Raw genomic sequence first — 17,241 nt, forward strand, 5'->3', positions numbered from 1 at the left:
CGGGCGTTTTAAGTGCCGCGTGGAGAACCGCCCTCTGCAGCCCGGAGGCCCTGAGGACGAGGGGGAAGCTGAGCCCTCCTGGCGGGCCGGGCCGGGAACGCACAGCAGCTGGAGTGGGTGGGAAGGCGCTCAGGCTGCCTGAGCCGGCGGGATCCTCGCAGAGGGGACGGAGCGCCTCCCCCGGGTCCGGTCTGCAGGTGGCCGGGAGCAGTCTCCCTTTCGGCACCTGTGGAGCCTTCAGAGGGCACGCTGGGGGCAGGGGAGGGTGGCCACTGTCCACTCTGGGGGGTGCGGGCCCCACGCCGCCTGCCTCAGGCCCTGGCGACCCGCCAGGCTGCTCCCGGGCGTGCCTGTCCCTGGGACAGCCCCAGCTGAGCCCCTCCGACCTCACTGGCCCCCAGCGTCCACACCTGCCTTTCCAGGAGGGGCAGGGCCGCATGGCCTCCACACGGCGCGGGGCCGGCCTCTCAGCGCTCCATCCTTCAGCCCTAGAGCCCCTGAGTCGTGGCATCCGCACGCGCTGAAGAAAAGCACAGGCGCACGAGGAACAGAATGATGCTTTTATTAAAAATTGAACCCATAGCACCTCTCTTCCTACAAGTGTTTTTGTTTTTAAAGAAGATCTAATTTTCTGCACGATTCCAGAAAATGCGGCCGGAAAAAGTTCAGGACTGACCCAAGCCCCCAATAAACCGGCAGGTGAGGCTGACAGGGAACGAGGCGTGCCTGCCAACCGGCTCAGTCCCAGGGATCCACCCCTCATCCCACCTCTTGGATGGTCCACACGGCAGAGATGCTGAGCCAGAGAGCTGCGTCTGGATACACGGACTGACGGCTCACTGGGAGAAGAACTACGCTGTGTGCCAGGAATTTGTAAAAACCGAAAACCACGCTGTGAACCATCAGAACCATTATGCAAACGCCACGCTGCGGTCCGGCCGCCTCCAAGCTCAAGGGCAGCGTCAACAGGGCTTTGGGGAGTGCGCGCCACCCCCTGGGGTCTCCCCTGACGCTGCCCCACGGCTCGTTTTCCTCCACGATGGCGCGTACCAAGGGCTCCTTAAAATCGTGGCCGGGGATGGGAGGGCCTCGCTTTGGGCCGATTTATTCAGAGGGAGGAGGTGCAGGAGATCCAGAAGATGTGCTCCACGGTCGCCAGGCGTGGGAACTGTCCACGGCCCCGCCCTGCCGCTCACCAGCCTGGAAACCTGTGCCCGGGAGCCCCGGCAAGGGTGGGGGAAACCTGGGCAAACCCATCCCTGCTGCTCAGGCAGAGAGCGCAGCCCTGCGGCTGTGGTTCTCGTGGGAAAGGGCAGCGCGCCTGTCCATCGCCGGGCCCTGGATAGGGTCCCCGCGAGGCCGAGCGCTGGACACCTGCAGGGCATTGCTGCGGGAGCAGGCGGGAGAGGACACACCTCCTGCCTCTGTTAGAGAAATGGTGCCCGTCCTGGGTTCAGAACCAGGATTAAAATCCAATATCCATTTCCCTATCATGTGATTTATTTTCTTCTCCCTCAAGAGGAGAGGTTAGGAACCCAGGCTTCCCAATGTCACACTGTCTGGAAGCTGAACTCTAACCAGAAACACCCGGCTCTCCCTTGGGTCCAGCGGCTCCCACGCCCCAGAGCCCCAGGGCCCCGGGGCCAAGAGCCGCAGCCTCGGACCCACAGTTCCGTCCCAAAGACTGGGCTCCAGGCAGAGGGAACAAGGAAGAATGGGCTTGTGGAGAAGGCGCTGCTGTCCCCCCCAGCTCGGGACACACGCCTCGAGCCTAACTGCCCTTGTGCCAGGACGCTCCAGCCGCTCCCGTCAGGTAGGCAAGGCGCCATATGGCTTAGCGAGCGGAGCGCGAAGGCGGAGTGTGTCCACGTCCTCTGTCCACCGCTTGTCTCCCGAGAAATTCGAGGTGCAGCCCCGTGGCTTCCTGTCCACTCCCCGTCTGGGGCCTGAGAGGATGGAGGCCGGCCTGTCCAGGGAGCTGAGGGGCTAGTCTTTGCAGGGGAGGCTTTGGGCGGAGCATCCAGGATTTTTGGTTTAGAACATTTCCCCTCCACTCAGAGAAGGAAGGAAGGAAAGAAGGGATGGGGGAGGGGGAGGGGGTCAGGGGAGGGGAAGGGGTGGGGGGAGGGGGGAGAGAAAGGAACCTTTCCACACCTCCTACGTCTACTTTTGGAGAAACCGAAAAGGGTTTTTTATCCAACACAAAACTGTAAAACAGAAAAGGAGTTTCTTTTCCTCACACAACACAAACTTTTCTTGGTCTCCTGGGGTCATACCCCGTAACTCTGAAAGCAGAGGGTCAAGATGGCCCTCTGCCCTGAGGAGGCGGGAAGAGGGAAGGAGAGACCCCACAGACTACACGACCTACAGCCTGGCCCTGAGACAGGCTCCCTGCTGGCACTGGCCAGGCGCTGGCTCGCGGACAGGCCAGCCGCCCAGGAGGACGGACCGGCCCTGCTCCCCTGTGCTGGGGGGTGTGGACAGGCCCCTGCTGACCAGGCTGGACACGGGGCCTTTCCCACAGGCCCTGTGGGCACACCCTGGAAAATTCTAGACTGGGACCAGGGCTGGGGCTTGACCACCTACACCTCCCACTCATTGCACAAAAGCGATGTGACGCACTAGAGGCTACAGTTTGGACTCATTTCCAAAGCAGCTCATGCTACTTTCACTTAGCTAAAAATAAAGGAAAACAAAACAATAACAATTAAAGGGAAAAAAGGTTTCCAGAAAACCCGTTAAGGCTAAGAGCTGGCCTGGGGTAGGGGGATGGGACCACAGCACTGCCCCAAGGAAGGACGCGGCCACGTGCACAAGAGAGCCTGGGGGGCACAGGGCGGGGTCCGGGGGGGTACTGGGGACCCCATCTTCTCAGAGCCGTTCTGCTTTACTTGGAGACACCGCGGCTCTTTGTCTTTCCCGACGACAAAGCTAAACAATGAACAGAAAGGCACTGCAGACAGCTGAGACGCATTCATTTCATGTGGCATATTTTAAAAAAAGATAAAAAGGTTTAAAAAATACTCTGGTTAACAATGCACACCTCTTACACAACCAGCGATTCTGCACCGCTGTCTCGTCTCCTCTGGCCTGTGCTGGGCCCTCGGGAGGAGCCAGCTTGGGCGGGGGCGGGGGCAGGAGGTGGCTCCCAGCTGGGACGCTCCGGGCCCCTGGACGACGGGGGTTAAAAGAAAGGACCGAAGCGGGAAAGCCCCGGGTATTTCACCCCTGGAATGAGCCTTGGCCTCTGCCGCCCTGTTGCCAGGAACTGTGAAGCCGGCTCCTCGCCTAAAGCTGCCGAGTGAGGACATTTCAGGGACGTTGGCACGAGGTCGGGAGGCCCCGGGCCCAGGTCGGACACCTGCTCCTCGTGCCGGGAGCCCGCGGCAGGCGCTGGTTCTCAGGCAGGAGGTAGAGGAGAGAGAGGAGAGGCCTGGAGGACCCCCGCCTCCTCCCCCCAGCCTTCCCAGGCCGCACGGTGGAGAAGCCGGGCCCCCAGGGCTCAGGCCTTCCCAGGTCGGCGCGCCGAGCCCTTGCACCCGGCGAAACACACCTCGTAAAAAGAAAAGAAAAACAAAGAAACCTGCTTCCTGCAGCGATGTTACAAAAAGCCAGTTAAAAAAACGTTCCTAACTGCAATCGTGTTCACAAGGGGGTGAAATCAACCATCAGCGTCAGCTCCTCTCAACCCAGCTCGAGCCCAGTTCCGGGAGGTGATCGTCTCGACGCGGCCGCCGCTCAGCTCACACGAAGGAGGAGAAGCCGGTGAGCGGAGTCCGGGCGCCGCGGGCCGCGGGCGCGAACACGGCGCTCTGCGTGGTGACCACCGCGCGCGGCGCCGGCCCGGCCTCCGCCCCCGCCACCGCCGCGTACCTGTGCGGGGCCGCGCCCGCGCGCCGCTTCCACGAGTTGTAGTAGGTGGGGTCGCTCAGGTAGTGGTTGACGAACGAGTGCGGGCGCGGCGCGTCCTCGGACTCGGAGTCGGTGACCTGCGGGCGGGCGGGCGGGCGGAGCGGGCTCAGCCAGGCGGCCGGGGACGGGGAGGCCCGGGCTCAAGGAGCGCGCGGACGGCGGCTGTCCTGGGAGGGTATGCGGGTGGTCTTGAAGGGGCTGCCCCAGCGGGAGGGGCGGCCATGGAGAGTGGGGGGTGTCGAGGAGGGTGGGCGCCACGGGGGTGGGGGAGGGCCACGGGGAGGGGGAGGGCCACGGGGGTGGGGGAGGGCCACGGGGAGGGGGAGGGCCACGGGGGTGGGGGAGGGTCACGGGGGGGTTGGAGCCACGGGGAGGGGGAGGGGAGGGGGAGGGCCCCGGGGGGTTTGGGGCCACGGTGTGGGGGAGGGCCCGGGGGGGTGGTGGTTGGGGCCATGGGGGTGGGGAGGCCCCGGGGCGGGGTTGGGGCCCCGGGTGGGGGTGGCCCGGGGAAGCAGGGCTGGGCGGGGGGCAGGAGTGGACGTCTAAGGTGGGTGGCCCCCGCTCACCTGTTTGTCTCCCCTTCCCCTCCTCCCACCCCACCCTGCTTCCCTTTCTCCCCACCATCTGGGCGTGGACCGCCCCAGGGCCCGCCTCCACAAGACCAGGGAGAGCTCAGCGTGTCCATAGGGGCCAAGCTGGGCAGCGGGAGCCAGCTCCTTCCTTCCAGAGGCTCTGCTCCCCCGCCCATCCCTGTGCCTGAGCTGCTCCCAGGACCTGAATCCACTGCACTCTGGCTTCAGGAGAGTCTACACACCATCCCCTCCCAGGACAGGTCCACACCCCATCCCCTCCCAGGACAGGTCCACACCCCATCCCCTCCCAGGACAGGTCTACACGCCATCCTCTCCCAGGACAGCTCTACACCCCATCCCCTCCCAGGACAGGTCTACACCCCATCCCCTCCCAGGACAGGTCCACACCCCATCCCCTCCCAGGACTGGTCTATACTCCATCCCCTCCCAGATCAGGTCTACACAGCCCCCAGTGGATGCTCTGTGTCCTCTGTGGAGAATGCTGCGGCGCCTGGGAGTGTGGAAGGCCCAGGCGCTGCAGACTGCCCGAGGCCATGGCACAGGCCCCAGACAGAGGGTCTGATGGTGAGCTCAGGCAGGGTGAGGAGACGTGTCCTCCGTGGGACACGCGCCACATCCATGCCGACCTCTGTGGGCAGGTTTCCGAAGACAGAGGCCCTGATCGAGCGTGGTGTCTGCTGTCCAATGTCCTGGGGCCCCTCCCTCTGCAGCACCGAGGGACCTGACCCCTCACCTCGGGGTCCCAGAGCAGTTGGTGGAGGAGGCGGGCGGCCCGTGGAGGTTCAAGGTCAGTGAGCCAACGGGAACCCGCCCTGGGAGTTTTCCCACTGCTCCTGGAAGAGCTGAGTGCTTCCCTGGGGGATGGGGATGTGGGCCCTGGGTGGCGGGGCCGCAGGCCCACCAGGCGGCCCCCAAAGCCACTGGGGCAGAACAAAACCATCGCGCAGAATGGAGAGGGGAGACTGAGAGCTGTTCCTTCAGCCTCTCGCTGTTCCTCTAGGGAGAGGGCGAACGTGCCCCCACCTCGGGACACACGGGGGTGCGGTGAGGGCCTCGGGGCTCCTGCTCAGGTCTTCCTTTCGCTTCCACGGGAAAACACAGGAATAAAATGCCGTTCTTCGTCCTGCTGCCTGCTCTGTTTATTGTTGATATGACATTATTATTTTTTAATGAGGATGTATTTTAGTGAGTTAGAATTATTGACAGAAAGGAAACGCTGCGGGGTCTTTTTTTTTCAAGTTTCCTGTGTGATATGAAGTAGCGATGTGAGTCGGTTTCCTAGGAAACCGAGGAAGGCCAGCCTGTGATTGGATGAGCCTGCACACCCGACCATGAGTTTCTGAAGGCGCGTGGATGCCTGGCAAGCAGCTGACAGAGATAATCTCAGGACTTCTGGTACTGTGCTGGCAAGATGAAAGACTCCAATGTTATTAGAGGATTAATTAAGTGAGAAGGGGCTGGTCTAAGTTGGCTGAAGCCAGAGAGACCTTGAAAACTGTTTCTGTGAATTTTGAAAATAATTTTTAAGATGTGATTTGAATAGTAGCCCTGATATAATTTGCAAGCAGCTGGGCGATAAAATGGAGAGAAAGCCCCTTATTTCTAAGTGGAGAAACATCAAGAGCCACAGCGTGTGTCCTGTGAGGCTGATGGTCTAATTCAGAGCCACTCTGATCAGCCAGGTTCTCCCGCACCTGTGAGCCGGTTCTCAGAATTGTCACTAGAGTAATATTTCTGAAAATGGTTTAAAAACACCCCAGGGAGAAAATGACAGCATCACAATTTTTTTTTTCTTTCAGTGAAGTATTAGCTTTGCAGAAGAGCTTTTCCGGCAGAGAGCTCACAGGGTGTTCGGCTCTGGAGGAGAGGGTGGGCAGTAAGGGTGGGCAGGGGACCCCCTACCTGGGTTGTCAACCAACTACCAATACAAAAAATACTTCCAGAATGGCCAGGAGAAGCAGCAGGTCTTCCCCACAGTAGAACAATGACTCAACTCGGGGAAAATCGAATTATCAACAATCATTTAGAGTCCCTGGAAATGGTGCCAAGGGCATATAGCAAATGGGGCAAGATTTATTGCAGAAAATCTAAAATCACTAAGAAGAGCAAGAGTCTGAGCCGCCTGAACTCTGAGTGCTCCCCTCCCCCAGCCGGGGTGACGGAAGCTCCGCATGCGGAGGGGGAGGCACGTGTGGCCAAGAAGCCAGGGCCCCTCCCCTAAGACTCCGGGTCCAGGAATTTGGTTTGACCTGGAGGAGGAAGCCGCCGGCATCTGCCAGCCAACTGCTTGTCCCCAGCTCCACAATGCAGAGGTATTCCTGGAGGTGTGGTCTGGGGAACTGGGCTCCCCTCCTCACCGGGGCTGCTGGGAGGCTGGCTGATGTGCACCAGGTTGGCAGGCTGAGAACACTGAACCCGACCGCACCGCCCTTGTGGCAGGTGGAAGGAGCGCCACGCAGGGGAGCCGGGCCACAGCCAGAAGCCCAGAGCCGTCCATCCCCACCAAGCGCCTCACGGGTCACCATGGAGAAGGGGGCCGTTGTCCCCACCCCAGCTTCGGTGCTGTGACACAGCGGTCCTCATGGCGGCAGAGTCAGCCCTTCAAACAGAGAGCTGCCAGCTCTGCTGCAGGGGAGTAGCTTTATTTGGATCATGGCATGCCTCAGGGCAGGCGTCCCTGGTGGCTCGGATGGTAAAGAATCTGCCTGCAGTGAGGAGACCCAGGTTCAGTACCTGGGTCAGGAAGGTCCCCTGGAGAAGGGCATGGCTACCCACTCCAGTATTCTTGCCTGGAGAATCCCATGGACAGAGGAGCTGAACATGGACATGACTGAGTGACTAACACTTTCACTTTTCATGCCTCAGGGCATCGCTGGAAACTGGAAACCTCAGGAGTGAGAACCTAAGAGCTAAGTCCTTGATAGTAACAAGTGGAGCGATGAACGCGCCAGAGGTTTAACAGGGAGGACCAGGCAAAGAGACAGCTGGCGGGAGCCCTCTTGGGCTTAGAGAAGAATTCAGAGATTAACGATGTCCTGCTGCTGCCTGGGCTGTGATTGGCTCCAACCGTGGAGTAATTTACACCCCGGAGCCTTGTTGAAAATAAGAGAGCTGCCAGGGAGAGGAGGTTAACAGCTGGGTGTGATGCCAGCTGTGGTGGGCCTTCCGGAACCTTAGTGGGGAGGTCAGAACAAGAGACGGGGATGCCTAGTGGAGACCTCCGTTGTCCCTTGTTGTCATGGAAACCACACGCAGGCCCAAGGCCGCACCTCGGAGGGGTGACGTCAGAGCGGATGTGTTGCTAAGGACGTGGGCTTCCCTAACTAGTCCAGACGAGTCACTGAACAAATAAGCGAACAAGGACAACACACAGAGGGGCCTAAATACGGGTATTCAAAGTGAATACAAGATATTTAAAATATTTTCTTATTTTCAAAAAACAGCCAAGTGTGATCCATACACAGGGAAAAAAAAGCAGGCAGCCTCTATGGAGCCTCAGATATTGGCAGGCAAAGACTTTCAAAGTAGCTATTCTATTATGTTCAAAGAACTGAAGGAAACCATGTTTAAAGAATTAAAGCATGCTGACACTATCACACCAAGTGGAGAATATCAATAAATAGATAGGAATGACAAAAGGACCGAGTGAGAAGCTCCAGAGTTGAAAATACCATAACCCAGTGTAAAACTCACTGGGGGGACTCGACAGTAGATTCGAGCTGACAGAGGAAGGCCTCAGTGCACCTGAAGATAGACCGGCAGAGACGGCTCACCACGGTCAGTCGCTCAGTCATGTCTGACTCTAGCCCAAGTGACCCTGTGGACTGCAGCCCACCAGGCTCCTCTGTCCATGGGATTTTTCAGGCAAGAATATTGGAGTGGGTCATGCAACTTGAAAAACAGAGAAAAGAATGAAAAAAAAAAAACCACAAACCAGAACACCTGATATGTGACAAGGCTGACTGCAGTAACGTATGTGTAATGAGAATACCAGGGTGAGAAAAGAGGAAAGAAGCAGAGAAAATAGTGAGAGTTATATGACTTAAAACCTCCCAAATCTGGTAAAAAATGAGTGTGGTAACATATGTGTAATGAGAATACCAGGGTAAGAAAAGAGGGAAGAAGCACAGAAAATACTGAGAGTTACAATGACTTAAAACCTCCCAAATCTGGTGAAAAAAAAAATCAAAACAAAAAAACCCCTGCATACTCAACAAGCTCAATATACCACAAGTGAGATAAATGGGACAAGAGTCACACCCAGACACATCATAGGTATAGTTAAAATGCTGAAAGACGAAGGCAAAAAGAAACTGGAGATCGAAAGGAGAGAAATGACTCATCCAGTCCAAAAGAATTCAAATTACATTAACAGCTGACTTCTGGTCAGCAACAATGGAGGACAGGAGGCAATGGGCTAACACATTCAAAGTGTTGAAAGAAAACTGTCAATCATGAGTCTTTTATTTAGCAAAACTGTTTTCATAAATGAAGATGCAATAGGACATTCTGAAATAAACAAAAACAGAAAAATTCATTGCTAGCAGACCTGCCTTATAAGAAATACTAATGGAAGATGGTCAGGTGGAAGGCCAGTGACACCAGACAGCAGATCAAATCCACACACACACAAAAGCAGCAACAGACCATCACACAGGGAATTATAGATGGCAGTGGAAGGGCCTGGCCTCCTTTCCTCTCTTATCTGATTTAAAAAGCAATTTCCTAAAGCATTAGGTATATAATTACATTGTTGGGTCCAGGATATATAGAAATGTAACAGTTATAGTGGCACAAAAAGGAGGGGAGAAATGAAGAGGACCAAAAATCGTAAACAGAATGGTTACTATGATAAACTGTAAGACTTGTTCACCTTTCTCCTTCCAACTTCTTTAAAAGACAAAATTCTGTACAGTTAGAAAAATGCATCCTTGGGTCTGTCACAAATATGGACATGTATAATAATAAGCACAAATAGGGGAGGAGAGAATAGGTTTATACAAGAATAAAGTTTCTATATGTCACTGAGATTTAGAATAAATCTAAAGCAAATACTAATATGAGGGCAATCACTATAAAAAAACAACTGAAAAAAATAGAGTAAGAGCAAAACAAGGGAATTAAAACATCCGCCGGATATACACTAGAAAGTAGCCGCTTAGCAACAACAAAAGGACAGTGAAGGAAGAATGGAGAAATAGAGATGCGTGAAAATTCTGGAATGAGCAGCAGTTACATTAACTGTGAATGGATTAAACAGTCTGGGGAGCAGGTACAGACTGGCAGGATGAATGAGACCAAATGGTCCAACCTTATGCTGCCAACAAGGGACACGTTTCAGATCCAAGGATTCAAGCAAGTCGAAAGTGAAATCATGGAAATGGCATCCCATGTGCACAGGAACCAAAGGAGAGCTGGAGCGACTGTGCTGACGTCAGGCCAAATAGACTCTGAGACAAACACTGTTACTAGAGACCAAGAGGGACACGCTATCCTGAAGCAAAGGTCTGTCCACCATGAAGACACCACGGTTATAGACAGACGTGCACCTGCAAAGAGAGCCCCTAGGTACAGGAAATTAAAACTGCCGGAAATGGAGAGAGAAATAGAGAATGCTAACAATAACTGCTGGAGACCTCAGTGCGTTAACAGATGGCGGAAAGATCTAGAGTGTGGAAGGCTTGAGCAGCACGATAAATCAACCGGACGTAGCAGACACACATGGAACTCTCCACACAGCAGCAGCAGAGCAACACGGCCTTATCAAGTGGGTTCTTGCAGCACAGGCCAGATGCTGCACCGCAAGGCGAGACTCAATAAGCATAAGACGGTTGGAGATGTACAAAGTATGTTCTTTGACCACAGTGGGATAAAATTAAAATAATTAACAGCAGAAAATTTGGGAAGCTCATAAATGTGAGGAAACTAAAAACACACACCTAAATAGCCATGGATAGAGGAGCCTGGTAGGCTGCAGTCCATGGGGTCGCTAAGAGTTGGACATGACTGAACGACTTCACTTTCACTTTTCACTTTCATGCATTGGAAAAGGAAATGGCAACCCATTCCAGTGTTCTTGCCTGGAGAATCCCAGGGATGGGAGAGCCTGGTGGGCTGCTGTCTCTGGGGTCGCACAGAGTTGGACATGACTGAAGCGACTTAGCAGCAGCAGCAGCAAATAGCCTACGCAGTGAAGACGCGAACTGCACTGCGCGTCAATGACATCTCAGTCTGGTTAAGAGACCAGACTAGTTCAAAGGAAAGGCTCCCATCGGAGCTGGCACTTCCAAGATCCCTCTGCGGGGACCCCATGAATCTGCCTACAACTCTCCCAGGTCGTAAGGTTCGAAGCTGGGCCCTAGCAAGATGACAGAGCACAGGATTCTGGGGGAAAAGACGGGCCTCACTGCATCTACCCGGGAACTCGGGAGCAGACGGGGAGCCCAGGACTCCCGGAGCCTTCACAGGAGGTGCCCGCCTACCACAGGCTTGGGGGGCCTGGAACCCCAGTTTCAAGGTGAGGCCGCACTTTTGTTCAACTTTCTAGAACCAGAAAGTGTTAGGACCCGCAAAGCATCTGTGGGAATCACGGAAGGAGCCTCTTCCTCCAGGCACTGGGCACGCCACGGCCCGCCCTCACTCGGCCGCGCGTCCCAGGCTACGAGAACTCGGCCGGCCTGGTGGAGGGACGGAAGGGAGCCCCAGCTCTCCCATCTGTTCTGTGAGGGTCTGAACGAGCTCCTTGCAGGATTCAGTGTGCGTTTCACACCCTCTCGCCTCCTACCCTCTCCCGCTCCCTTCTTCCCTTCGTGCCGCCTTCTTCCCCGTGTGCGTGTGATGTCTGTATATGTGCACGAGTGCACACACGTATGCCTACGTGCATGTATAGGCCTAGTGCCCGCAGGCACTTAATAATCCTCCATGCGCATCAGCTGGATCTGACTCGCAAAATGCCCCCGTGTGTGAGGACAGACTGAACGGCCTGCATTTAGCCGATTCTGAGCATGCTTTTATGAACAAATAGTCCAGAATCAATGAGTCCAGACCTGGCAGTGCTGGGAATGGCCTCTGTGGCCCGGGTGTTGGGTGGGAGAAGAGGGGGGGGGGGGTCAGCGGGCTCTGGAAGCTGAGGGTGGGGGCGCGTGTGTAGGGTGGCCTCAGCCTTAGGGGTGTCCTGGGGACAAGGACGGGAACCGCCTGCCTCCAGGCCCAGCTGAGGAAGCACTCAGCGCTTAGCCCGCGTGGAGCTGTAAAGCCCGCGGGGCAGCGCGGGGTCGCTGTGAGCATCGTCCACGATGCTCTGAGAGCCCGGGGAAGGCAGGGGCGGGGGCTGCCTATGACCGCTGACCTGGGGAGCGCTGGACGGCAGCCCACCCCTTCCTGATGCGCCGTCTTTGGGACAAGTGGCTGGAAAAGGCCGAGGCCTCCTCATTAGGAAGCTGGGCTCAGCATTCTCGCATTTCCTTCCACAGACAGCCCCTCGCGTGGACACAGCGCTCCCCCTGCACGCCCGCAGCGCAGCTTGCCGCTTCCAGGAGCCCACGGCTGCGGCGCAGATGGAGCCCGCGTCCACAGAGCATGGAGGCCGAGTGGCCGCGGGCACCGGGCCCCCTGCCTGCCTGCTGGCCCCGCATGCGCTCCTACACAAACCACAGTTTGAAAGAAGCCATTTAATTGAGCCTGAGGGCACAATCAGTCCTAAACTCAGGTCAAAATGAAGGTGAGACTTATTTTAGATTAAATATTGATTTAGAGTATGGATGCCAAGCAGTGGGGTGGGCCTCATGTCTGACAAACAGCTTGGCAGATTCCGTCCCCGTCGCGGGGTCTCTGAAACCCCATGGTCAGGACTGGGTGCCCAGCTCCCTACCCACGCCTGCCGGTTCGCTCCTGACTGTGAGATGTGCTCGTGGGTAAGGGGCTTCCCTGGGGAAGTGGGGGTCCTGTCGGCGCCCCCACGGCTCCCTTCAGGGAATGTGCCCCCCCAACACAGAGACCTCGCCCAGGACAGGCCCAGGCACTAAGATGTGTGGGGCGGGGCCCTGGGGGTCATGGCTGGAGGCTGACAGCCCTAGGGGGCGGGGTCTCCCTGGCCCCGGGGCTCCTGCCCCGCTCCGTTGACCCCCATAGCTGACAGCGCTGCTGTGGCCAAAGCCAGCGCCGGTGCACAGGAGGCTGGCGGGAGGGGAAGCCCCTGTCTGGGGTGGGCGGGGCTCCAGGTTCTACTTGTCGGATGCGTTCGGGGCCGTTACCCCTCGGGGGTCCAGAGGCCACCACGTTCCCCCGTGACCTTCAGGTGGATCGGATCTCTATCTGAGCGCAGACTGCAGCAAGGAGGTTTGCAAACCCAAAGTCCACTCTGGACCAGGGACTGACCGGGGAGGTAGCCTCGCGCACCAGAGACGAGCGTGGACCCTCCCCGTCTGGGAAGGGGCACCCTCTGTCCCGGCTCTGCCTGCCGTGAGCCTGTGTGTGTGTGGAGACACAGTTGAGACCAGCGCAGGGCCCCCGGGGGACGGGAGGGCCCCTCCCCACCAGGAGCCCGCAGCGGGGGGGCGGGCACCCACCTCGGACTCCGTGGCGTCGCCCGGCTTCTCCTGGAGGGCCGCGCTCTCGGTCAGCGCGGCGCCGTTGTACTTGTTGCAGAGGTCCTCGTCGGAGTAGTGCAGCCCGCCGGGGCTCGGCCGGGGCGGGGACCTGGGGACAGGACACCAGTCAGCCCCGCCTCCTGGCCCGACCCCCTGGCCTCGTCGCGGCTGCATCGAGAGGAAAGCCATGCACGGCCTCTGGCACTGTTTTGGTGCCATGCAAACAGTTCCCAGGCCACCCGCAACTTCCAGTGATGCCCGGAGGGGCTGGAGGTCCCCCAAGACCAGGCCCCTACCCCTGAGACCTGCCTCTTCTTTATGTCTAGAAACGTCCTTAAACCATCCCTAGCACCCGCCCTCCTGCCCCTGGGATTCGGGGGGACCCGTGGGTGTGGGCCTGGCGTGCTGCCTCGCTACCTGGCCCCATTCTTCTTTGAGAAGGTGTTCTTGACGTTGAGGTGGCGGCTGTTGAGCTCCAAGGCGGCAAACCCCCCGTTGTCCAGGGTCACGGACTCCTCCATGTTGGAGATGCTCTTACCTAACGATGGGCGGAGATGGCGCAGACCCGTCAGGAAATGGACGTCTGGGGCCCAGCCCCGAGCCTCATGGAGCAGGGGTTTGGGTTGATGGGAGGTGAGCAGGTGAATATTATAATCAGAGAGGAAATCTGATCTGGTACAAGAGAGCCTGTTGTCCAGGAGGGGTGGAATGAGGCAGCACAGTGGTTTCGGCTTTGTGTGTCTCCTGGGCGGGCAGGCAGACATTCTGGTGGGCAAATTTTTTTTTTTTCCCTTTTTTTCTGGGCATTAATGATGATGTTAAGTGAACGCTCCAGGGTAAGGCTGAGGATTGGAAGCTGCAGGTCAGATTGGACTCTGCAGTCTGTTTCCCAGATGGAGAGGGAGAGGAGGGAAGGCAGGGAGACTTTCTCTGCACCAGACGTGGGATTCTGTAATAGCATTAACTCGGGAAAATGACATGCCATTCATACACTGTAAATCCCACAGGAATCAAATCTGATTTACGAACACTTGTTAGAAGTGAATTTACACAGAAAAAAATAAATCCTTTCTTGGAGGGATGAATGGCTCAACGTTACAGAAGCAAATGGCAGGCACTTTAGGGCCTCCTGGTTTTATTAACCCTCTTGGTGCAGGGGCTGCGGTCGGGGCATCTGAGGGCCCCTTTCACAGAGGACCATTTCCAGTGCCCTGCAAGGTTCCCTCCCTGTTTATACTTCTGCACTAAGAACACCCACCATCCTGCCTTCTAGAAACATCCATTCATTAGGCTGCTTCTGACCGTCCTGTAAAGCAAGCCTCGCTGTCTGTGCCCTTCCATGGCCGGCTCTGCCCACGTTCTTTTGTCCATTTTTCTAGTGATGGGGACTCTCAGCTGTGGACACTCAATGAGCGCTTTCTCCACGCCAGGCCCAGCCGTGCTGGGAAAATGGGGCCCGGGCGGCAGAGGGCTCAGAGCTGGGGTGCGAGCCCAGGCAGCACTCGCCCCGTCAGTGAGAAGGGCTGGACCACAGACCAGACTGTAACCGTGCTGGGCGGCACCGAGGCAACAGAGCTGCGCCCCGCTCACTGTTCTTGTGATACTGAAGGGGCCATTTCTCATCTCTTGAACGCTTTCCACTTTTTTTTTTTGAAGATCCTAGCAGTGTTTACATATTGCATCTATGTGTTTAAATTTACCAGTTAAAGTTAGCACACCTTTAAATCTCTGGGTGGAAAGAGATATGATATAAAAATAGCAATCAGCGCGTGCTCAGTTGCTCAGTCGTGTCCGACTCTGTGACGCCATGGACTGTAGCCCACCAGGCTCCTCTGACCATGGGATTCTCCCAGCAAGAACACTGGAGTGGGTTGCCATTTCCTTCTCCCACTTTCCAGTTTTAATCATACTAAAAACCACTCCTGCGTTTGGGCAGCTGCAGAAGTGGAAACAGACTCTCAGGGGCCGAAGGATAAAGGACACATGGCCCGCGTGAGGGCAGAGCCGGCCAGACGCTGGTGCCCAGAGCCCCTGTTTCCTGCCTCCAGAGGGAAGCCTGCTGTGCCTGTCTTAGGGACTGAAATGGAGCATGCTGTGGGCACCCCAGACCCCGGAGGGAGAAGCCCGACGTTTCAGCCCAGGTCCCCGGGGAGGCGGGGGCATCCCCACCTGCGCCGCAGTTGCGGTACTTCTTGCTCTGGCCGTGCAGCAGCAGCGAGAACACCACCAGCAGGATGACCAGCAGACTGGAGAGCACCATCACCAGGAGGAACCACCACTGCTCGTAGAAGGGCGTCTCCACCTGAGCTGCAGGGCGACAGGCGCACGGTCACGTGGACGGAAACTCTGTCCCCGCCGTGACCGGGGTCGGGGGGACCCCTGCCTGGTCGGGGTTGTCCTGGGTGGATCCACCGGTTTCCCGAAGAGGCTCTGGGTCCGCTGTCTCTCTCGGGCCTGGGCTCCCCTCGCCCCCGCTGCCCCCACTCTGGGCCTTGGCCAGCGAGCTTACATTCCCCCAGTTTCATCTGTTGTCTGGGTTACAGGGAGGGAGGGACAGAAGTGCCCAGCCTTGCTCCTCTCTCCCAGTATGGGGGCTTTCTCCCCAGACACCCCCAAACCGCCTGGCCGCCCCCGTTCCCGCTGCCACCACCTGGTCTCACCACCTCCACCTGCCACCAGAACCCCGCTGAATCCTTGGCATCACAGGGAGTTCTCGGGTGGAAAGTTGGCCCCTCCTGCAAGCGCTGTGCCCACGAGCCTGGGTATGCTCAGTCTAAGCCTGGGAGCCCCATGACCGACCCCTCCGGCCGAGAGCTGGATGCGCCCACACCTGCTGCTCACACGCTGCGGCTGGGGGTCCTGTCTGCTACCTGTCAGCCTCCTCCGCTGCGCCAGGGCCCCCCACCCATGGAAGCTGGGGCTGTGTTCTATGTATTTTGAGCCCCCAGCAAAAGAGTTACTTTGAAAGAGGATTGTCTTCTTCCTCATGTTTTATTCTGTTTACTGAGAAGAGAGAGATGGGAGTTGCTTTTTGCCAGGAGCCGGATGGCCCTGGGGTCCCCTCGTGCCTTCCACCTGCTTCCCTGTTGGGGGCATCGTATGTGCAGGACAGGACGGGTGCCCCAAGGCCTGCCGCCCAGGAGCAGAAACCCGCCAGAAGGGTCTCAGTGGACGGACGTGAAGCGTGTGCGCCCTGCGAACAAGCGGAAGTCCTCTCTGGCTACCCCGACAGCACGGGGGCGGAGGGGGGGGGGGGCCTGGCAGGCGGCAGCGCTTTAGATCCGACACACACGAGCTGGATTTCAGAGGGACGTGCGAGCCAGAGTGCCCATGCCCCGAGGACAGGAGCCGTGTTCTTACGCAGGAAGCAGCCTCTGCCGCCCCCTCTGTGCGGGACTGCGAGCCCTGTGCGTTTGGAACTGCTTTTGTAATTTCTTATACGTGGTCAAAGGGAGCAAACCCTGAGTTGGTGAACCGAGGGACGGGCTTCCTTATTCCATTCTCTCTACTTTGGGGTGTGTTTACAAGTTTCTTCATAAAGACGAAGCAGAAGAGTAGATTTGATCTTTCTACCTGTTTTTCATTCAACAAGCGAGTGGTGCCCAGGTTGTCCCTCTCACCAAGCGCCGCTGGAACCCACGGTGCTCCCAGACCAGGAGGCGTGGGGCCCGGGTGCCTGTGGATGCTCTCCTCCCTCCAGGCCCACTCGAGGAAAGGATGAAGGATGTTTCCAATTTAAACAAGCACAGTCAGCAGCTTAAACAGATGTGACTATGGGGATGGGGAACACATTTGTCTTGATTGGAAGGAAGGCTCATGGTTTCTGGCCCAGAATCGGCCTGCGACCTCCAAACGTCTCTGCAGCCAGCTCCCTTCTCAAATCGGCTCCAGGTGGTCGGCCTGCAGCCACCCCCACCTCTAGAGCCTGGCTTGCAATCTCGGCGGCATGGAAGGACCACCTTGGAGCTAGAAAATCATCAGGCCCAGACCCATGGCCCCTGTGATGCGACTGCTGTCTAGGGGGGCCCTGCATAACTGTTTTCTAAGTGTTCCTGAGGGGGGCCCCTAAGGTGCAACTGGGATGGAGGCCCACTCCTCACCCGCGCCTGGGGCCCCAGGAGCAGGTCCAGGCCGTGCGACCAGCCAGT

At 57.4% G+C, this 17,241-nt stretch overlaps 1 protein-coding gene across 1 annotated transcript in view; it reads right to left on the reverse strand.

Annotated features, from left to right (window-relative positions):
• Nucleotides 1-545: 545 nt before the first annotated feature.
• The window catches only part of SDK1 (sidekick cell adhesion molecule 1), a 724,823-nt gene continuing 708,127 nt past the window's right edge, over nucleotides 546-17,241 (reverse strand). Inside the window, exons 42-45 of the mRNA XM_069569592.1 lie at nucleotides 15,263-15,400; nucleotides 13,511-13,631; nucleotides 13,073-13,202; nucleotides 546-3,989 (exon numbers count right to left, since the gene is read on the reverse strand). Coding sequence (XP_069425693.1) covers nucleotides 3,744-3,989; nucleotides 13,073-13,202; nucleotides 13,511-13,631; nucleotides 15,263-15,400 — 635 coding nt within the window. The 3' untranslated portion in view covers nucleotides 546-3,743. The remainder of the gene's footprint in view (nucleotides 3,990-13,072; nucleotides 13,203-13,510; nucleotides 13,632-15,262; nucleotides 15,401-17,241) is intronic.

Source organism: Ovis canadensis, chromosome 24 (assembly GCF_042477335.2).
Source record: "Ovis canadensis isolate MfBH-ARS-UI-01 breed Bighorn chromosome 24, ARS-UI_OviCan_v2, whole genome shotgun sequence".
NCBI lineage: Eukaryota > Metazoa > Chordata > Mammalia > Artiodactyla > Bovidae > Ovis > Ovis canadensis.